At 43.6% G+C, this 19,928-nt stretch overlaps 1 protein-coding gene across 1 annotated transcript in view; it reads right to left on the bottom strand.

Annotated features, from left to right (window-relative positions):
* USP35 (ubiquitin specific peptidase 35) overlaps nucleotides 1-19,928 on the bottom strand; it is a 59,740-nt gene that overhangs the window by 13,915 nt on the left and 25,897 nt on the right. Inside the window, exons 7-9 of the mRNA XM_063444961.1 lie at nucleotides 6,294-6,387; nucleotides 5,227-5,333; nucleotides 1,849-3,109 (exon numbers count right to left, since the gene is read on the bottom strand). Coding sequence (XP_063301031.1) covers nucleotides 1,849-3,109; nucleotides 5,227-5,333; nucleotides 6,294-6,387 — 1,462 coding nt within the window. The remainder of the gene's footprint in view (nucleotides 1-1,848; nucleotides 3,110-5,226; nucleotides 5,334-6,293; nucleotides 6,388-19,928) is intronic.

Genomic DNA, 19,928 nt, shown 5'->3' with positions numbered 1-19,928 from the left:
TACGTGGGGGTGGGTCATTGTCAAGGGGGAAAATTGTAAACTACTGTGGTAATTGTGCAGGCCAACGTGGTCCTGATGTTGACAATGACCTTTATAATTTATGTTAATAATAAATAAAAGCTGTGATATACTTTTGCCAAAACCCTGGTGTCAGTGTCTTTTATGGTAAGGGCTATTGGTGGGGGGTTTTGTGCATATGCCGACAGGGCGACTGTGCACATGTCAAGGAAAAATGGTGCCATAGCAAGAGAGAAATAAGTTAAAGGAGCACTATAGTGGCAGGAAAACAAACATGTATTCCTGTCACTATAGCTGTGAAAGCGATGCTTAGGCCACAGGCCCCAATTAAAGCAATGAAAAAAGGTGATTTTACTCAACTTTTTCTAGCACTGCATGGGCACTGCATGGGTCTGTTTTCGCTGGCTCCACCCCCGTTCCACCTCTTTTGCTAAGATCATCAAAATTGACAATCTCAGCCAATCCAATGTTCTCCACCGGAAAGCCTCAGGAGCATATTGTGCATGCACAGCAAACCTCCGTGCTCTGCCAATCAGAATCGCATGATTTAATCAATGCACATCTATAAGGGAAGTTCAGCGCCTCCATGTTGGGAAGTGGAGTGAGTGAATGCCACCGTCTGAGTGAATGCCACTAGAGGTGTTCCTAGGCTGTAATGTAAACACTGCCTTTTCTCTGAAAAGACAGTGTTTACATTAAAGGATCACTATAGTGTCAGGAAAACAAACTTGGGCTGAAGGGGTCAAAACCCCATTAGCCACTTACCTTTATCCAGCGCCGGGCTCCCTCGGCGCTGGTGATCTCTCCTCCCCCTCCGACATCAGCTCCCGAGTGGAGCGGAATGCGCATGCGCGGCAAGAGCTGTGCGCACATTCTAACAGTCCATAGGAAAGCATTTTTTAATGCTTTCCTATGGACCTTCTGCATGCTCAATGCGATTTTCACATTGAGCGTCGCATAAGCGCCTCTAGCGGCTGTCAGGAAGACCGCCACTAGAGGCTGGATTAACCCTGCAATGTAAACATAGCAGTTTCTCTGAAACTGCTATGTTTACATCTGAAGGGTTAAAACCTGGGGGACCTGGCACCCAGATCACTTCATTGAGCTGAAGTGGCCTGGGTGACTATAGTGTCCCTTTAAAATGCCTGCATGGACAGACTATACACACCAAAACAACTACATTAAGCTGTACTTGTTCTGGTGACTATAATGACCCTTTAAGGAGGAGAAAAGATCACGCTTCCCCTATATCACCTTAAAGACTATAGAGCACTCAGTAAAACCTTCAGCACATACACATTAGACCCAGTGATTATTACGTAAAATGGGGAAATGCCTGGACAGCTGTAATTGAGTCCTGCAGGTGGAATCCAAGTAACTGTATCGGAATTATATATTTCAAGCTAATATAGACAAATTGGAAATAAACCTCAAGGCAGATTTGTCTCTAGCTCTGCTATTTTGGTGTAAAACTTGCAATACCCTTGTCAATTCTGCTTTCAAATTATTTAGTAATCCCAACAGCATGTATCAGATGGCCTGCCAATTCTGCGTATGAATGGTATTTGGGGATTATATCTTGCTCTGCATAGGAATTGCTAACTTTAATGAACTGACAGGGGGCCAAAATCACCTCTGCGTTGTTTAACAGATAATTGGTTAATATTGGATTAAGGATGCATTTTTTATTACATTATCAGGTAGAATATTATTTAGTAGACATTTTTAACTGTGCATTACAACTGGATGCAATATTGATTTTGAAAGGAGTCCTGGGGGGATTAAGAGCTGAGCAAATGTATAACAATAAGATATTTTGCTTAAACTTACCTGCAAATACTTAATATTGTCTTTGGTGATGGCTTCCATCAGCTCTTTGTTAAGAGAGATGTCTCCGTGTGACATAGCATCAACTTTTGCCAAGTTGGAACCAGAACCCATGTTTTTCTGATGTCTCTGTCTATACAAAAGTACATACGCTGTGTCTTTAGGGAAAAAAGATGTTACGTTGCTGGCTGATTCAAATGATGAGAACGAGACTCGAGTGTCATTGAAGAGGTACCACTGAATTTCCAGGTCTATATGTTTGTCAGAGGTAAACCGTCTAATACCAGCACTTGACTGTCTTTGACTGTCTTTATCCGTACAGTCTCTAGCATAACAATAGTAGTGTCCACTCTCTGAGGATAATCCAGAATGTACAATTACAGTGCATAGATCATAGGTGACAGACCGATGATCCTTGGCTAAACCACATCTTGTGTTTCTTTCTGTGGTTCCACCGCCTGTCTGAGAGGCTTCCACATTAACAGGTAACTTCAGAACCAATGGAACAGATACATTGTCCAATATCTTTTTTCTCCTCATGGTCTTCAAATCAAAAGAAAACCTGAGCAGAGTCAGAATAAGGTACTTTGGACTTGTGGTAAGTTCAACAACCTTCTCAGCATCCTGTAAGGAGACACATGTTTCACAACGGTACTTATTTTCTGATGTAAGCATCTCTGGACTAAGGAAATGGTTGATTAAATCAGCCAAGGCAAGGGAAGATTTGAAGCCGGTAGTTGTTTTCCTAGACAAGACAGTTAAAGCATTCCTGCTTTCTAAAACAGAACAGTTATTTTCATCTTTGTCTTCAGCCATTGACATGAAAGACTCCTGTTGACTTATTTTTCCTTGAGAACCCAAAGACTCAATAGGTGCTACCATCCCACGATGCTCCTCTGCTTTCTGATGCCATCTCAAACTTTCTGGAAATGTAGTGGTCTGATGACCTTGGACTTTAGGTGCTACCTTGGAATTTTGTGGTCCTATTTCTTCCACTGGTAAAACTGAAGTATGTGTTTTTTTAGGAAAATCGGGCATACTGCCATCCTTTGGAGGAAAAGCAAGTGACAAGTCGGTAAATTTTTCTTCTCTGGAAGAAACACCTTGACATTTGAAACAACGGATTCTCGTTAGAATTCTTCCGCCGAACATCTGCTCAATTAATGTCATGCTGCATGACTGTGACGTTTTCAACTGAATGCCACCACTTGCTTGAGCAAGCATTTGAGATATTCTCTTTCCCGTTTTCTCTTCTTCATGAAGCCTGCAAATTTACATAAAAAAGATGCAAAGTAATAATTATAAATGATGGCCACAAAATGTTCTCAAGACAAATTAACACTGTCCTTTTTTCACCCTCTTTTACCTATTCTTTTTCACCTCGTACTGTCATATCTAGTGTTTTTTTTTTGTTTGTTTGGTTGTTGTTTTTTGGCCCATTCTATCTACCCCAAACTTCCACTTTTATTTTGATAGAACATTATATTATTATTTTGATAGAACATTAAGTTAATATTTCAAGGTATGATGATGACAACAATACAGCCTAAAAAAATGTTGTGTTAGAATAATATCTAATACTGTACTGTCAAATTTATGATATATTTCATAATAATTAGGTAGGCATATACTATAAAATCTATTAGTTAGGACATCTATAGTTGACATCTATAATTCATCTTCCTCCTTCTGAAAAAAAACTGGCACTGCAGTATTTTTCAGAAAATATATGTTGGTCCAGGCACTCAAAATGAATCCAAAGTGAGCAGGTTTATTGGAGTAGATGAAAGCAATGTTTCGGCCCACAAACGGCCAGGTCAAACGGCCAGGTCTGCTGCCTGTACTACAGAGAATGCCTGCTATGATTGCATTGATTGTAACCACTAGAGTGAAGCCCATGGAGCAGCAAAGCTGGGTGGAATGGGCCCTGACAGAGCTAAGAGGCAGGCATAGGGAGAATGGGGATTTTAGGTGAAGCATTTAAAGGTGGGGCTTAAGGGGTTAGCTATAAATAGCTGACATTTTAGGTTGGAATCCATTTTAAATTTAAATGCTCACCTTCTTGTGGCTGTCCCACCCTCCCTCCCTATTTGATTGGCAGTTAGGTGGAGTGTTTCGGATTTGTTCTCTTGTTTGGTCATGGTGGTGGGGGATTGATAGGATAATTGGGGGGGTAGGGCAGCTTTGGTAGGTGGGATACTGAGGTTCAGGAGGAATATTTATGTTTGGATTTGGTTTGGTAGGTTCGAGCTCGTCGGTAGCTCAGAACCTGGGGGTGTTAGAGTATCTTGGTATGCCCCTACAGTTGGAAATGATGCCCTTGGTGGCTGTGATAACAGTTTATGTTATTTATAGTAATGCTGTACGGACGTATTACTGTTATTTATGGTTGGGTCATTGTCTGGGGATATAGTCATGTTAAATGGTGGCTGGGGTGATGTCATACTAAGTGTTTGTTTGATAATGACCTTATTTAAGTTAATTTTATATTAATAAAAGCTGTGAAAAATGTTACCAAAATGATTGTGTCTGTAATTCTTTTAATGGGGTTAGGAGAGTAGTATCATGAATATGCCATAAGGGACGACTACGCGCATGTCATGAATTTGTTATTTGATTATACAATGAACTTTTAAAGTCTACTTTCTATCTAGCCATTTTGAGCCTGGTTTAGGATTATAGAAAATATAGTTAAAGGGACACCCCACCGACCAAATACAAAGTAAATAAAAATCCTTGTTTAGTAGGTATATCCCAAATGAAAAACTGCAGCCATTTAATTAAGTATTTTTAAGTGGGGTATATATAAAATTTAGCTTGTTTGCTGCCTTTGCAAGCTCTCCCCTTCTAGCCCAGGCGAGACCTTTTGTGGCTGTTAAATCACAGACTTCTAATGCAGCTCTTGTAAGTCAGTTGCTCTGGGCAATTGCTGCTTCTTGAGTCAGATGCCTTGAGCTAACGAAACCAGGAAGTAACAGAACCTGTTTTCTGCTTGAAAGCCAAGGGGGTGTAACCAGATTTGTTTATAACAGTGTCAATGTCTATTGAAATCTGCACCTTTCCAAAATGAAAACAAGAGGACATACTCTTCACACATAAAACTTTTCAGCAAGCTCAAGTTGCTTAGGGGTCTGGAGTGACCCTTTAACACACTTTTGTAAACTCAAGGATAGCTTTTGTATGGGCTTTGTATGCCCAACTCTTTGGATTAATTGTAGCATAGGACATGAAAGGCGTCTTGTATTACGAATGTTTGAGTAGTCAGTGAATCCCACTAGATTTGTTGGGTGAACTTAAAAGACTGAAGACTGTTTGATACTTCTGTCACTCCGGGCTCCAACTCTCTTGCCAGTTTTAAAGATGCATGCATAATCTTCTTACTGATCCAGAAGATACTTCAAATACTCAGAGCAGTCTTGCTGAACGCCTGGAGTGAACCACGGAGGCCACGAAGAAGCGAGGAAACTTTCAGGTGAGACGGCAGGACGCTGGAGAAATAGGAGAAGGTGAAAGGTGAGGGAGGTACTGAATTTGGAAAAGTTATTTAGTTATGATACAACATTGCTTTGCAACCCAAACCGCATGTATGATTTTGCTCGAGTAGTCCAGATTCTTGGGAATTCTTAATCTGTAGAATACATATGGAATGTTCATATGTACAGAGAATGTTCTCTTCCTTGGGTAAAGGGACACATTAAGCACCATAACCACTACAGCTCATTATTATGGTTAAGGTTCAAAGAGTTTTTGGGTGCACCTCCCCCTCTTATTGACAAACCACTTTTTAGAAGTTTGAGAATAAACATTGGAGGTGCCAGGTTTTGGATGCTGGGAAAGGCCTGTTTATTTTTGTCAACTTACTCTAAAGCAGAGGAAAATGGCACCTACATTATTCTTGTCTACTACAAGAGCTGTAGTGGTTATGGTGCCTAGAGTGTCCCTTTAATGTAGCATGAAAATTACCAATATCTATCTAATCTTTTTATCTAACTATCTGTCTTCCCATCCGTCGATCGGTCTGCCCATCCGTCGATCGATCAATCTGTCTGTCTGTCCGTCGATCGATCTGTCTGTCTGTCTGCCTATCCATCGACCGATCTGTCTGTCTGCCCGTCCATCGACTGATCGGTCTGTCTGTCTGTCCACCCGTCGATCGTTCTGTATATCTGTGTTGTTGGACTGAACACTGAAGGTGAATGTTGTTTTAATAAGATATACACCATTATTTTAATAAACTAACATGATTATTCTCTTCTGAATTTTGGTGGGAATTGAGAAGTAAGATGCAGTTTTAGGACAAAATACTTTAATTCTACAACACAGCTATTTTGGCCTTGAATTTGTTCAAATTCATTTTATGGTTTAGCAAAAAAAAACTGGAAATAGTTACAAGAGGCCCAATGGATTGCTTTCTAGATTTTAGAACATGCTCGCATTGGCTTACTCACCTGACTGTGTTCTAGAAAAGCAAACAGATACTGCAGTTTCATCATCAGTGGCTGGGAATTACTGTCTCTCAAACAGAGCACGGAGTGTCTAAAACTGAAATATTTATACTCATTAGCAAACAGAAACACAATGTTAATCTATGATCTGTGTACTAAGCATTATAGAACGCTAATAGGAGTTATAAGTACCCTGAGAATTTCACACCCTTTTAGGGTCAGGCACTACAGTACGAACTGTCCGTATGAATTGTCAAAAAAAAGTCTGAATAGGAAAAAGTCATTTCAGCTTTTTTGGCTTCAAATTTAAAATTCACTTTGAATTTCTCACAATTCAAGCTTTAGTGAATAACTGTTTGAGAGATTGATTTACTCACATGGTATCTAAAGTATTCAAATACATCTGAGGACCTGCATGATTTTGGATTATACATATTTGAAGGATATCATTATTATATTTATCCATAGCTTCCTATACTTGTAACAAAATATCCATGTGACAGGCATGTATATGCAAATAGTTACATGTATATTCCCATGTATGTGTTATGTGTGATCTCTTCCCCCCCAGATTGGGTCCCAGAAGATTATTATTATTAAAGGGACACTATCGTCATCAGAACAACTACAGCTTATTGAATTTGTTCTGGTGTGTAGAATCATTCCCTTCAGGCTTTTTGCTGTAAACACTGTCTTTTCAGAGATAACTTCACTGGCCACTCCTCAGATGGCTGTTAGAGATCCTTCCTGGGTCATGGCTGCCTAAAATGCATCCAAACATTCAGTGTCTCCTCCCTCTACATGCAGACACTGAACTTTCCTCATAGAGATTCATTGATTCAATTCATCTCTACGAGGAGATGCTGATTGGCCAGGGCTGTGTTTGAAGCATGCTGGCTCTGCCCCTGATCTGCCTCTTTGTCAGTCTCAGCCAATCCTATGGGGAAGCATTGTGATTGGATCAGGCTACCACTTCTGATGATGTCAGCAGACTGCTTGTTTTTTTAGACAAACAGCATGCAGAGTTACAGCTTCAGGCTTGAATACAGTAAGATTTTTCTATATTTATAGAGGCATGAGGGGCCCAGGGGGGCTAGATGCTGGTTTTAACACTATAGGGTCAGGAATACATGTTTGTGTTTCTGACCCTATAGTATTCCTTTAACCCCTTAAGGACACATGACATGTGTGACATGTCATGATTCCCTTTTATTCCAGAAGTTTGGTCCTTATGGGTTAAAGGTCTTTATATAGTGCCAAAATATTCTGCAGCGATTTAAATTATAGAAAGGGGATATTTATTTTAAGGCAATGATGCTACTAATTTACCACTGCTCTAACCATATTTATATATGACATAAAATAACCAGCGCACTCATTTACTCACTAAACACCAATTTCAAAGTTCACAAATTGTAATTTTTTTTTCTTTTTAATTATTGCATTTTTGTAAAATTTGAAGTTGGTGTTTAGTGACTGAATGAGCGCGCTGGTTCTTGCATGTTGTATAAATTGGCCCCAGCAGCACCCTTATAATGTATGCATGTTCAGGTGAGTGCAGCCCTCTTGGTTATATATAATGCCTGCATTAAATCCGAAAAGCAAAATGTAGGCCAAATGGTTGGGAAATGTTTCCAAATCAGCTATATTATTTTACATTTTGCAATCCAAATTAGCTTGCGAAAATTCAATGTTTATTGAAAAACCCTGTAGCAAACATTTTTAATCAAGGTGATGTGGAATTATTAAAAATCTTTATTGTACTTGTATTGAATTATTGTACTAACTCCATTTTAACTTTATACTGTGACTTCGTCCTCCATTTTGTCCTCCTAACCTGACTTCTTCAATCCTCCATTTTGTCCTCATGACTTAACTTGTTCATTTTAAAACTACATTACGTGACTGAACTTCTCAACCCAATTAATACAGTAGACAAAGACCGTGTTTCCTTCAAGGACAAGTACCAGGAGGTGCTGGCTACTCCTTAAGACTTGCCGGCTACTCCTTAAGAGCTTGTAAGATAGTACAGTTTGAAGGCCACAGAACACAGTAGTAATGAAATGTTCTATTCATAAGAGACCTTGCACCTGGACATAAAGCCTGATATCACTGACCGTGTAAAATGACGCTTAGGACCCCCTTGTCCCCCACCCGTGTCCAGAATAATCCCACCTCTGATGGGTGGGCACGGGACTAACCTCTTAATTTTACTAACCAATAGGTAAGACACTAACTCCGTCACTTAACAATTAATCCAATTGATGATGTTTATTTGCTGATATTCTAATAATCAATGATGACGCAAAATGCCTCTTAAAAGGGCCTGCGCGCCCGCTTTTACTTCACTTGCCAATAAACTTTCTCGAAGTTATTTTAACCTGAACCTCGTGTGTCAGACTTAATTACTTCAGCGTATATACGCAATTTAACTTTATTGATTTGGACAGGAACAGATAGACTTTGAACATTTTGGTTTACTTTCAAAAAGTACCATAACAACTTGGCGCCCAACGTGGGGCATCGGGCTATGTCCGGCCGGTGAGCCGTCCTAAGGAAGACAAGGGTGGACGGAGGAATCCAGGGGGAAGGAAGGGAGATTGATCACCTCCAGATACACGGTAGAGACTTCTGCAGAGCCACCGGTACGTTCCGGCCCCTTTGATTGACCCGTCCACGTGTCTGTGACTGCTTCCCGGGAGGACATCAAAGACAGGTAATATCTTGCCCGGTGTCTCGTTACTCACTTGCTTACCTGCATTTTAGTCTATCTGTTGCCTGGGTGTGTTTGAATTGTTTGCCTGTTTCCCCATTTTGAGATAAAGGGGGGGTGGGGACCTGCAGGGGATTTGCCTGGGGTTCTCTGTCTTGCTTGTTTTCCCCTTTTTGGGATAAAGGGGGGTGGACCTGAGGGGATTTGCCTGGGTCCTCGGTGTGACTGTCTATCTGTTTGTATTTTCCCTCTTTTGGGATAAAGGGGGGTGGATCTGAGGGGATTTGCCTTGGTCTTCTGTTGCCTGTTTTACCTCTTTTAGGAACCACTGTGCTGTGGTTGTAAGGAAAAAGGGGGGTTGACCTGTGGATGTGTTCCTGGGGGTCTTCTGTTGCCTGTTTACTTCTTTTAGGAGCCTCGTGGCTGTGGCTGTAAGGAAAAAGAAGTTGGTGGAACTGTGGGATCTGTGTAGAATCATAGGTTTCTGTGATCCAATGGTGTGTCACTTTGATAGCCTAGCTAGCTTCACTGTGCACGTTCGGACCATCCAGCTCTAGTTGAGTTGGGGACGTCCTGGCCCGGACCTTTCGGCTCTAGTTGAGCCGGAGATCCACTGGTTATTTAATTGTGGTAGGAGACTGAGCCTTGTGGCAGGGGACTTTGTTTCCTGGGGGAATTCAGGCAGGTATTGCTTGTTTTTCGCATCACGTGGTAGTGAGACTTATAAGTGGGTTTTATAGGGGCACTACGGGAGTGAGGATAGACGTGGCCACATTCTTGTGGACTGCAGAGTAGAGGGAGGCTGGAAAGGATTTCGGACCGGTGTTAGCTGTTATCCTTGGCCGCTGGTAGTGAGACTTACGAAAGTCGTTCTCCGAGCGGGGACACTACGAGGTTGAGAAAGGTGACTTTGGAGTAAGCACATGTAGAAGGAAAGGGATTATTGTTGATTTAATTTGAACTGTAATGCATGCACTGTATTTCAATTGTATTGTTGTCTTGTCTGTTTTATTAGGAGTCTCATGAACTCCTGTGTCTGTCTCTAAGGATTTTTCCTTGCCTTTCATCTTTTCTAAACTTCCTATACTATTATACTATCCACTCCCATTTCTCTTGAAAGAGAAGTGATTGGTCACACACTTCTCACCTCGCTCCAATCCGTGTCTACCACCCCGGGTAGGCGGATTCAGTGACTAGTCTACGTTTTGGGAAGACGCACCTGAGAAAGTCCCACGATTCTCGGGTGGCAGTCGAGCATTGTAGACGTTCTTGTTCAGTTTTCCTTCTCTCTCCCTATATCTAGGACGCTGGTATAGGGGTAAAGGGATTATGGGACAGGATTTAAGCAAGCCCAGTAAGGGCTGGTTAGCATGTGATTTAGTCGAAGACAGAGAGGGTGAGGAAATGGTTAAAGGTGTTGAAAAGATTGCGAAAGTATGTAGAATTGCTGTACCGACATGTGGGAGATTGCAACCAGAAAGTTGGCGCAGGTTACTGACAGAAAAGAAAGGCAAACTTACAGATAATGGTTTATTAAAGACTGCTGAAGCATGGTATAGAGTAGCGAAGGCTATTCAGCTAGAAGGTTGGGTTGAGGAAGAGATAAATCACAAGGGTGTGAAATTGTTTGTGTATCATAATAATTGTGTTGCTGGGGTTTATCCTCAGCCAGCGCCCAAAACCGGCGCCCAGGGAATGTCTATCCCCAAGGTTCAGTCAGCAATAAGTGATAGCCAGCTGACTATGTTCCCCACTCCCAATACCCATCCCACCACCTCCCCTGTCTGCCCGGTCCTGAATTCTGATGGATCTTTCTTTTCCCCTGCCCCATCTTTAACACTCCCATCATCCTCATCCATCCCTACGCTACCTGCTATACCTTCCCCTAACATTTCATCTGCCATTCCTGCCCTACACTCTCTCTCTGTTCATGACCCCCTCCCCTCTTCCTCCACCCAACTAACCACCTCCTCCGCCCTTGCCCCGGCTCCTCCCTCTACACCCACCCCTACCAATCCCTCTCCGTTCCCTCCCATCTCCACCCCAGCTCAATACCCCACCTCCTTCCCCTCCCCAGTCTGGCCCTACCCCTTCCCATATCCCATGGCCCTGCCCTATCCCGGATATCCACTCCCCGCTCCCCAAGCCACGCCCCAGGTTCCGGTCATGCCCAGTCCGGCACAGTCTGCCCCGGATGTGCCCTCTTCCAACATGGCCGCCACTTCTTCCCTTAACCCTAATGTAGTACCTTTTCCGGCCACCAATATGGCGGCCCCCAGTTCGGCCCTGATGCCGGTAATTCCCGGTGACTACCTATCCCCAGGTTATAACTCGCTAGCCACCCCTGCATCTGGGGCTCGTTCCCAACCACCGATCCTTTCACCTCATTCAGACCCTGCACCACGCAAAAGAGCCAATATCATAGAATTCGATGATGACGAGATGGACAGGGTGTCCCATGTCTCATCGGAGCTTGCCGCGGGAGCCCCAACTCATCGTTCTATCGATGACCCCTTTGGCCACAAGGGTCGGGGAGAACAGGCCCCTCCTAAATATGTTGCTTTCAATCCCACTCAAGCTAGTGCTCTAATGAAATCACTCCCTGACCCAGAAAAACAGCCTATGCCCTTCTATCGAGGGATAGTTCAAATTCAAAAGACTTATTCCGCAGCATGGCGTGATCTACTGAGCATTTGTGCTATAAAAGCAGGGGATGCATATTGGCCAAGTATGGCCCGACACCTCAGTACGGATCTGCTCGGCAGTGACGTTGATTACCCCTCCGGAGTAACTTTTTGCACCCAATTAAGAGAATGGGCTAAGGACAAACTTGCGGATCAGGCTGCTGGCCTTACTGATGTTATTCAAGATAAAGGAGAATCAGTGGAAAGGTTTCATGCAAGGCTGTATCAAATGTTCACAGATTTGGGGTTTGATCTTACTGACAAGATTCATTCACAAATGCTGTCAGGTGCGTTTGTCCAAGGTGTTAAAGACTCTATACGCAAGGGAATCATTGCCGCACGCCCTGAATATAAGGTTGTTCCCCTGGATACCCTGCTTTTAGTTGCTAGAGGGTTGGAATCTGTTCAGACCCCAAGAAGATCCAATCCAGCTCCCCTCATGGTGGCTCGCGCTACCCCCGTCACCTCTGGCACTAAGAAAGTCAGGTTAGAAGATGTAACTTGTTTCAATTGTGGGGCTCAGGGACACTACAGAGGCGACTGTCCGGAACCTAAAAAGGAACCAGGGGCACCCAAGAAGTTCTCTAAGCCTGCCCCAGGCCCCAGGACCGAGACAAAGGTTCCAATTGTTGAAGAACCGGACGATTAGGAGACTGGCAAGCCTGTGTCTGTAACCCCTGTAATGGCAGTGTCTACAGGGGATAAGGGAGGGCCACTTGCCACAGTGACTTTGCCCATTGAAGACCATCCTACTACATTTCTAGTTGACACAGGTGCAGCCCGTAGTGTTCTACGAGAACAAGACCTGCCAGACCCATCCTTCCTGTCCAGTATTGATGTCTCTTGTGTTGGAGTGGATGGCCAGCCAAGACGTAGCCCTTTAACAACTCCACTACGAGTTGGCTCTAGCCTGCTTGCTCGCTTTGTAGTATCCTCCACATGCCCCATTAACCTGTTAGGTGCTGATGTTCTCTCACGCCTGCAAGCATCCATCACCTTTACCCCAGATGGGCAGGTAGAAATGTTTACACCTCTGTCTGTATCAGACACTTCAGCCCTATGCTCTTTGCCTCTGATGCTGCATATAGAAAAGCCCCGTGAGGAGGCAGCAGAATTAAGGTCCAATTTCCCAGAGGAATTAAAAACACAGGTGCCAGCTAAGTTATGGTCCTCAGGCCCAGAGGACATAGGTCACCTAAATGTTCCCCCTGTGGTGGTAAAGCTTATTCCAGGAGCTAAGTTACCAAGAAAACCACAATATCCATTAAAACCAGCACAGTCTGCTGCAATTTCTGTCCACATCAAGGCACTCTTGGAGAAGGGTGCCCTTGTCAAATGTAAATCTGAATGCAACACCCCGTTATTCCCCGTGAAAAAGAAAACTCCAAAGGGTGAGCCAGAGAAGTACAGGATGGTTCAGGATCTCCGTGCTGTTAATGAAGCTACCGTCCTAGACACCCCTCTTGTACCAAATCCTCATACTCTGCTCTCCGGAGTCCCACCATCTGCAAAATTCTTCACAGTTATTGACCTGGCCAATGCCTTTTTCAGTGTCCCACTGGACCCATCCTGTCAATACCTGTTTGCTTTCACTCATGAAATGCAACAGTATACCTGGACTGTCATGCCCCAAGGGGCACAAAATTCTCCAAGTCAATTTGCTAAGGCCATGGGCACCATCCTTGACCCATGGCAAGCTGAGCACCCAGAAGTTGTCCTACTTCAGTATGTGGATGATCTACTACTGTGTGGAGATGATATTCCCGCTACTGAAAGGTGTTCAATCAGTCTTCTTTCCTATCTGGCAGAACAGGGATGCAAAGCTTCACTCATCAAGCTACAATTCTGTCAATCTTCAGTGATCTTCCTTGGACATTGCCTATCTCAAGGTACCAGACATCTTACTCGGGACCGGGTAAGAGCTGTTCTGGACATTCCACCTCCAAGGACTTCAAAGTCTCTTCATGCCTTCCTAGGCCTCATTTCCTACTGCAGAGCATGGATCCCTGAAGCCTCTCTGCTTATGCAACCTCTCTATGATGCTCTTAAGTCTGACCCGTTCTGTCTAACCAATGAAGCCCTGGCCAATTTCGATGCTTTAAAACGGGCCATTGCCTCTGCTCCTGCCTTGGGCCTACCTGACTACTCCAAACCCTTCAAATTGTTTGTCTCTGAAAGACAAGGCCACGCAACAGGAGTGCTCACCCAAACTAATGACCTAAGAGGCCGCCAGAGGCCTATTGGATATTTCTCATGTCAACTGGACATTGTGGCCAGAGGGACTCCTTCCTGTCTCAGGGCTGTTTTTGCTGCGAGAGAACTCATAGAGAGGACCTCAGACCTGGTCCTTGGCCACCCTCTGGTTGTTTTGGCCCCTCATGACATCTCTGCCATCGTCAACCAAGTCCAGCTCAAGCACGTGTCTCCAGCCAGACACCTGCGCCTACAGTGTCATCTTCTTTTGCCTGACAACATTTCCATCCAAAGATGTCAAGTGCTTAATCCGTCCACTCTTCTTCCACTCCCTGAGGGGGGTATCTATTATGGATTTATCACGGATGAAACCTACATTCACCTACTCTGTGGATGTATTAAGAAAGTCATGCATCCACATTTGACATTTTATGAAGGCGAAAAACCTCTCTGTGAAGGCCCAGATCACGCCTTCTGCACCATGTGGTACAAACCGAACATTACTCCTGAACCTTGCTATGAAGATGAGCTTTACCACCGGACCGATGTAAAGCTCACTGCACAAGACTTTTATTGCGACTCTGAAGGTAATAGCATGGTCTTGGTCCAACTACCTCAACAACTTAACTACCTCTACCGCCATTGGGATACCGCTATCCCACATATTCCTGTTACCAAGTTAAAGACAAAGTCATGGAATGACCTTGGGCCCATGGCAAAACTATGGGCCACCATGAATGAAGAACAGCTACAGGAAAACGGTATTGCCAAATACCCAACAACTGACCTTCTAGAAGCATGGCCACGCCATTTCCTGGAAAAGGAATTCCAAGACCTGGTCATAAAGAATGATTATGACCCAGAAACACCTCATGACTGTTTTGAACAGATGAAAATGGAAACAGTGCACTTACCAACTGTGCATGAGAACCCATTACCAGATCCGGATTTTACCCTGTTTGTGGACGGATCGAGATATGCCGATGAAGGAGGAACATATCACACAGGATATGCCGTAACCACAACAGATGAAGTCATTAAATCATCATCCTTACCGCCAGCAATGTCTGCGCAAGAAGCTGAATTACAGGCCCTGACTTCAGCATGCAAAATTTCCGAAGGAAAACGTGCCAACATCTATACAGATTCAAGATACGCTCTGGGTGTGGCACATGACTTCGGCCTAATTTGGAAGACTAGAGGATTTCTTACCACCGCCGGTACACCAGTCAAACACAGCACTGCAATCAAGGAGCTAATGGATGCCCTCCTACTTCCCGAAGAGGTGGCCGTTTTGAAAGTCAAGGCCCATGGGAAATTGGATACAGATGAAGCAAAGGGCAACCATTTGGCTGATCAAGCTGCTAAGTTAGCGGCCAGGGACTTGCAGGAAGTGGATGAAGAAGTGTCCGGACAAGAAGAAGAAGAAGAAGAAGTCCCTATTTTTGCTTTGCAAACTCTTCCTACTGATTTGCGAATCTTACAAGAACAACAAGCTGCAGTCACTCCTGAGGAAATCCAGAAGTGGAAAAAGAAAGGAGCTGTCCAAAAGGACGGAATATATTACAACAACTTCAAATTTTGTCTTCCCAGAAATTTATACCCAGCAGTGGTCCAATGGGCACATGGGCCTGCGCACCTGTCAAAAGAATTGATGGCCGCCCTCATACAGAAGTATTATGAAGCACCTGGAATCACAACATTGATCAATAGCTTTTGCAAGGCCTGTGTCATCTGTGCAAAATGCAATCCAGGAAGACCAATTAAGGTGCCCGCGAAACACCTGGCAAAGCCTATGTACCCCTTCCAGCGAATTCAAATTGACCACATCCAAATGCCCAAGAGTGGGCCCCATGAATATGCACTAGTAATAGTGGACATGTTCTCAGGCTGGCCAGAAGCCTACCCAGTGGCCAATATCACTGCAAAGACAACCGCAAAGCGCCTAATTACAGATATTGTATGCAGATTCGGACTCCCAGAAGTCATTGAGAGTGATCAAGGCCCAGCCTTTACAGCAACTGTGACTAAAGAAATTTGGACTGCTCTAGGGGTGACTCTGGCCTTCCATACCCCTTACCACCCACAAAGTGGTGGTAAAGTGGAGCGCATGAATGGCACTCTAAAAACCAGAATGTTAAAAATGTCACAAGAAACAAAGATGCCCTGGCCAGAAAGCCTACCAATAGCTCTATTCAGTGTTAGGCACACACCTAGAGGGAAGCATTCACTGTCCCCATATGAGGTTCTATTTGGGACAGCACCCAGACTAGGTTGTTATTATCCGCAGCAGTTACAGCTCCAATCAGATGTTTTAGTAGATTATGTAACTGAACTTGCAAGTGTTTTAAACAAAATACATGCCCAAGTTTTCTCTTCAATTCCAGATCCCGAATTGGATACAGGTTCCCATAACCTACTCCCCGGAGATTGGGTCCTGGTTAAGAAGTTTGTGCGGAAAAATACCCTAGAACCGAGATTTGACGGTCCATTCCAAGTTCTCCTGATTACCGCAACCTCCGTCAAATTGGCCGGTAGGCCAAATTGGGTCCACGCTTCCCACTGCAAGAAATCTCCTGCCCCAGAGGAAGCGAATATCGCACAAACATGTATCTCTGGTACATCTTCTCCTTAATTAGCCTTATGAAGGCCCAGCAAGTAGCCATTACCAAAGACATTAGTGGGTACACCTTCTGGTATAATTCATCATGCACCCAGGTGGCTACTTATACCTTTGACTATTGTGATATTGTAGAATGCCCATTTCCCACACCACAAATCCAGAGCATCTATAGAGATATCCCTCATTCGAAAGACCCATATGTTTGTGTAGTTGACAAGCAATGGGGGCACAATTGTGACCATTGGGGGGCGGCGGGGTGGAATGCCGGGCCTGCCTGGGGTTACAAACCAAAAAGTGCCGTATCTAAAGTAGATGATCATGGTAGATCCCTCCTCCAGAGAATGACTTTGAGAAAGCCTGGGGGGAGTACACCAATGAAATTAATCCTTAACATTGAGCGCCCAAGCCCAACAGATGCAGACCAGTATGTGATGGGAATGTATTGGAAAAAGGGTTCCTACCAAAAATTAGGGCATTTCTACCTTAAAGATATGTGCAACTCTTCTGAGTGGCAAGGGGCCACCCATATGGTCCCTAACCCATTAAAACCTCATATCCAGACCTTTCAAGACATGATGGCCATTGCTAACCCCACCTTTGAAGATACCATGGCCGCTGAAACAGGTTTTAATGATGTAAATTTATGGTTAGAATGGATGAAATATAATGCTAATAAGCATAATAGAACTGCATGTTACGTGTGTGGAGGTGCCCGGCCTCACCTGGGTACCGTACCTTTAATCCTACCTGTAGATATAGAAGAATGTATTTTAAGCCTTTTTGCCTATCACTATAATTTTAACAGGTCCATATGTATTGCATGGACAAAGGAGTATCCTCTCCTAGCCAACGATGTCAAACCCCCTGATGGTATTACCGTATATAAAGGTAATTACACTTGCTATGCCATGTACGATGGTATTGGTAAATTTGTAGGTAACTTTTCCAAAGGCTATTGTGCTACATACAGAACTGTCCCTGTACGTTTGCTGCAACATCACACTAGGTCACTAGGGGACATTTATTGGTTGTGTGGGGATTTACAGCTAAGATCCAGAATGGACACAGAATGGTGGGGAGAGTGTACTCTGACTAAGGCCATTATGCCTATACATATTATTTCTGATACACACCTCAACACCCATGAGTTCAGCCACACTAAGGTTAAACGTGACGCCCCAGTGAAAGGAAGTTTTGATCCTCATGTATATATTGATGCCATTGGAGTGCCCAGGGGGGTGCCCAACGAGTTTAAAGCTAGGGATGAAGTTGCTGCAGGATTTGAATCAATTTTTACCATAGTTACCGCAAACAAGAATCTAAATTGGATAAATTACATTTATTATAATCAACAGCGTTTTGTCAATTACACCAGAGACGCCCTCCAGGGGTTGGCCGAACAGTTGCAGGCCACATCCCAAATGACTTTCCAGAATAGAATGGCCCTAGATATGATCTTAGCCGAAAAAGGAGGGGTTTGTAAGATTTTGCCCGACACTATGACATGTTGTACCTACATCCCAGAAAACACAGGCCCTAATGGTAAAGTCACACTAGCTATAGAAAAATTAAATGACCTGTCTGAAGAGTTAAAAAGGAATTCTGGGATAAAAGATCCCTGGGAGAGATGGTTTGGTTGGATGACAGGATGGCAAAAGGCTTTAATGCAGATTGGTATGGCTATACTAATTTTTCTTTTTATTTTTGCTCTTCTCTTTTGTTGTGTCCTCCCATGTCTGAGAAAATCCCTCATGAAGACTGTTGACCAAGCGGCACCCACTTTGACCCATCTCGAAGTTGATGACCAAGACTTCCAAGACATCAACTCACCCTGTCTGCCGCTGCAAACATTCCCTTTTGTTGATAAAGTGCAGGAATTCTAGGAAGGGACTAGCTCAGGGACAGCATCTGTCAGTGAATGGTAAAGGCCCCATGTGGAGAAGTGGTGGGTTAGCTGCCATGGGATACCCTTGGGTGTGAAGCGTTCGAGAGCCATACTGACGGATGGTTAGCCTATTAGGGTCAGATCTAGGGACAGCCTTGCACTTTGCATTAACATCTAGCTAGCAGCCACGGGGTTTCTGTGCCTTTGGGTTAACACGTCTTCTGATACTAACATAATAAAGTTTTATCTCTTAGAATCTAACATTTCATAGGGGGGACTGATGTGGAATTATTAAAAATCTTTATTGTACTTGTATTGAATTATTGTACTAACTCCATTTTAACTTTATACTGTGACTTCGTCCTCCATTTTGTCCTCCTAACCTGACTTCTTCAATCCTCCATTTTGTCCTCATGACTTAACTTGTTCATTTTAAAACTACATTACGTGACTGAACTTCTCAACCCAATTAATACAGTAGACAAAGACCGTGTTTCCTTCAAGGACAAGTACCAGGAGGTGCTGGCTACTCCTTAAGACTTGCCGGCTACTCCTTAAGAGCTTGTAAGATAGTACAGTTTGAAGGCCACAGAACACAGTAGTAATGAAATGTTCTATTCATAAGAGACCTTGCACCTGGACATAAAGCCTGATATCACTGACCGTGTAAAATGACGCTTAGGACCCCCTTGTCCCCCACCCGTGTCCAGAATAATCCCACCTCTGATGGGTGGGCACGGGACTAACCTCTTAATTTTACTAACCAATAGGTAAGACACTAACTCCGTCACTTAACAATTAATCCAATTGATGATGTTTATTTGCTGATATTCTAATAATCAATGATGACGCAAAATGCCTCTTAAAAGGGCCTGCGCGCCCGCTTTTACTTCACTTGCCAATAAACTTTCTCGAAGTTATTTTAACCTGAACCTCGTGTGTCAGACTTAATTACTTCAGCGTATATACGCAATTTAACTTTATTGATTTGGACAGGAACAGATAGACTTTGAACATTTTGGTTTACTTTCAAAAAGTACCATAACAAAGGATTGGTGGTAATTGATTAGAGATTAGCAAATGTTGGGCCAAATTAACCAAACTGAAAAAAAAGTTAATTATGACTATTTTTTCAACAATTCTCATTGTTTTTATTACATGCAAGTGCTGTACGATGTCAGTTTTCCACACTTCCTAATTTAGCGAATCAGACTTTCATTCACTATATCACGTACAACCTTTGCATGAGATATCAACACAGGAAATCGGTTTCTTGGGGGAAGCATGCTGTCCATATCACCAGCATCGACAGGACCTGCCATTGAAGTGCGGACGAGCACAACAATCCCACAACTGCAGGCTAATCTGGTTACTGACCTACCTCTGGGCAAGCCGAGGATCATCCATGATTGTGGAGCAGTGTAAGCCACATAATCATATGTGCACCTAGGGGGCATTGGCTTTGCATTGTTGTGACTGGTATACGTGTACGAACATCCTGGCTACGTCCTATTCATACCCATATGGCACTGGAATGTGC

The sequence above is a fragment of the Pelobates fuscus genome, chromosome 1 (genome assembly GCF_036172605.1).
Source record: "Pelobates fuscus isolate aPelFus1 chromosome 1, aPelFus1.pri, whole genome shotgun sequence".
NCBI classification, from domain to species: Eukaryota; Metazoa; Chordata; class Amphibia; order Anura; family Pelobatidae; genus Pelobates; species Pelobates fuscus.
The sequence above is the reverse complement of the archived record's forward strand: the minus strand, read 5'-3'. Positions and strand labels throughout refer to the sequence as shown.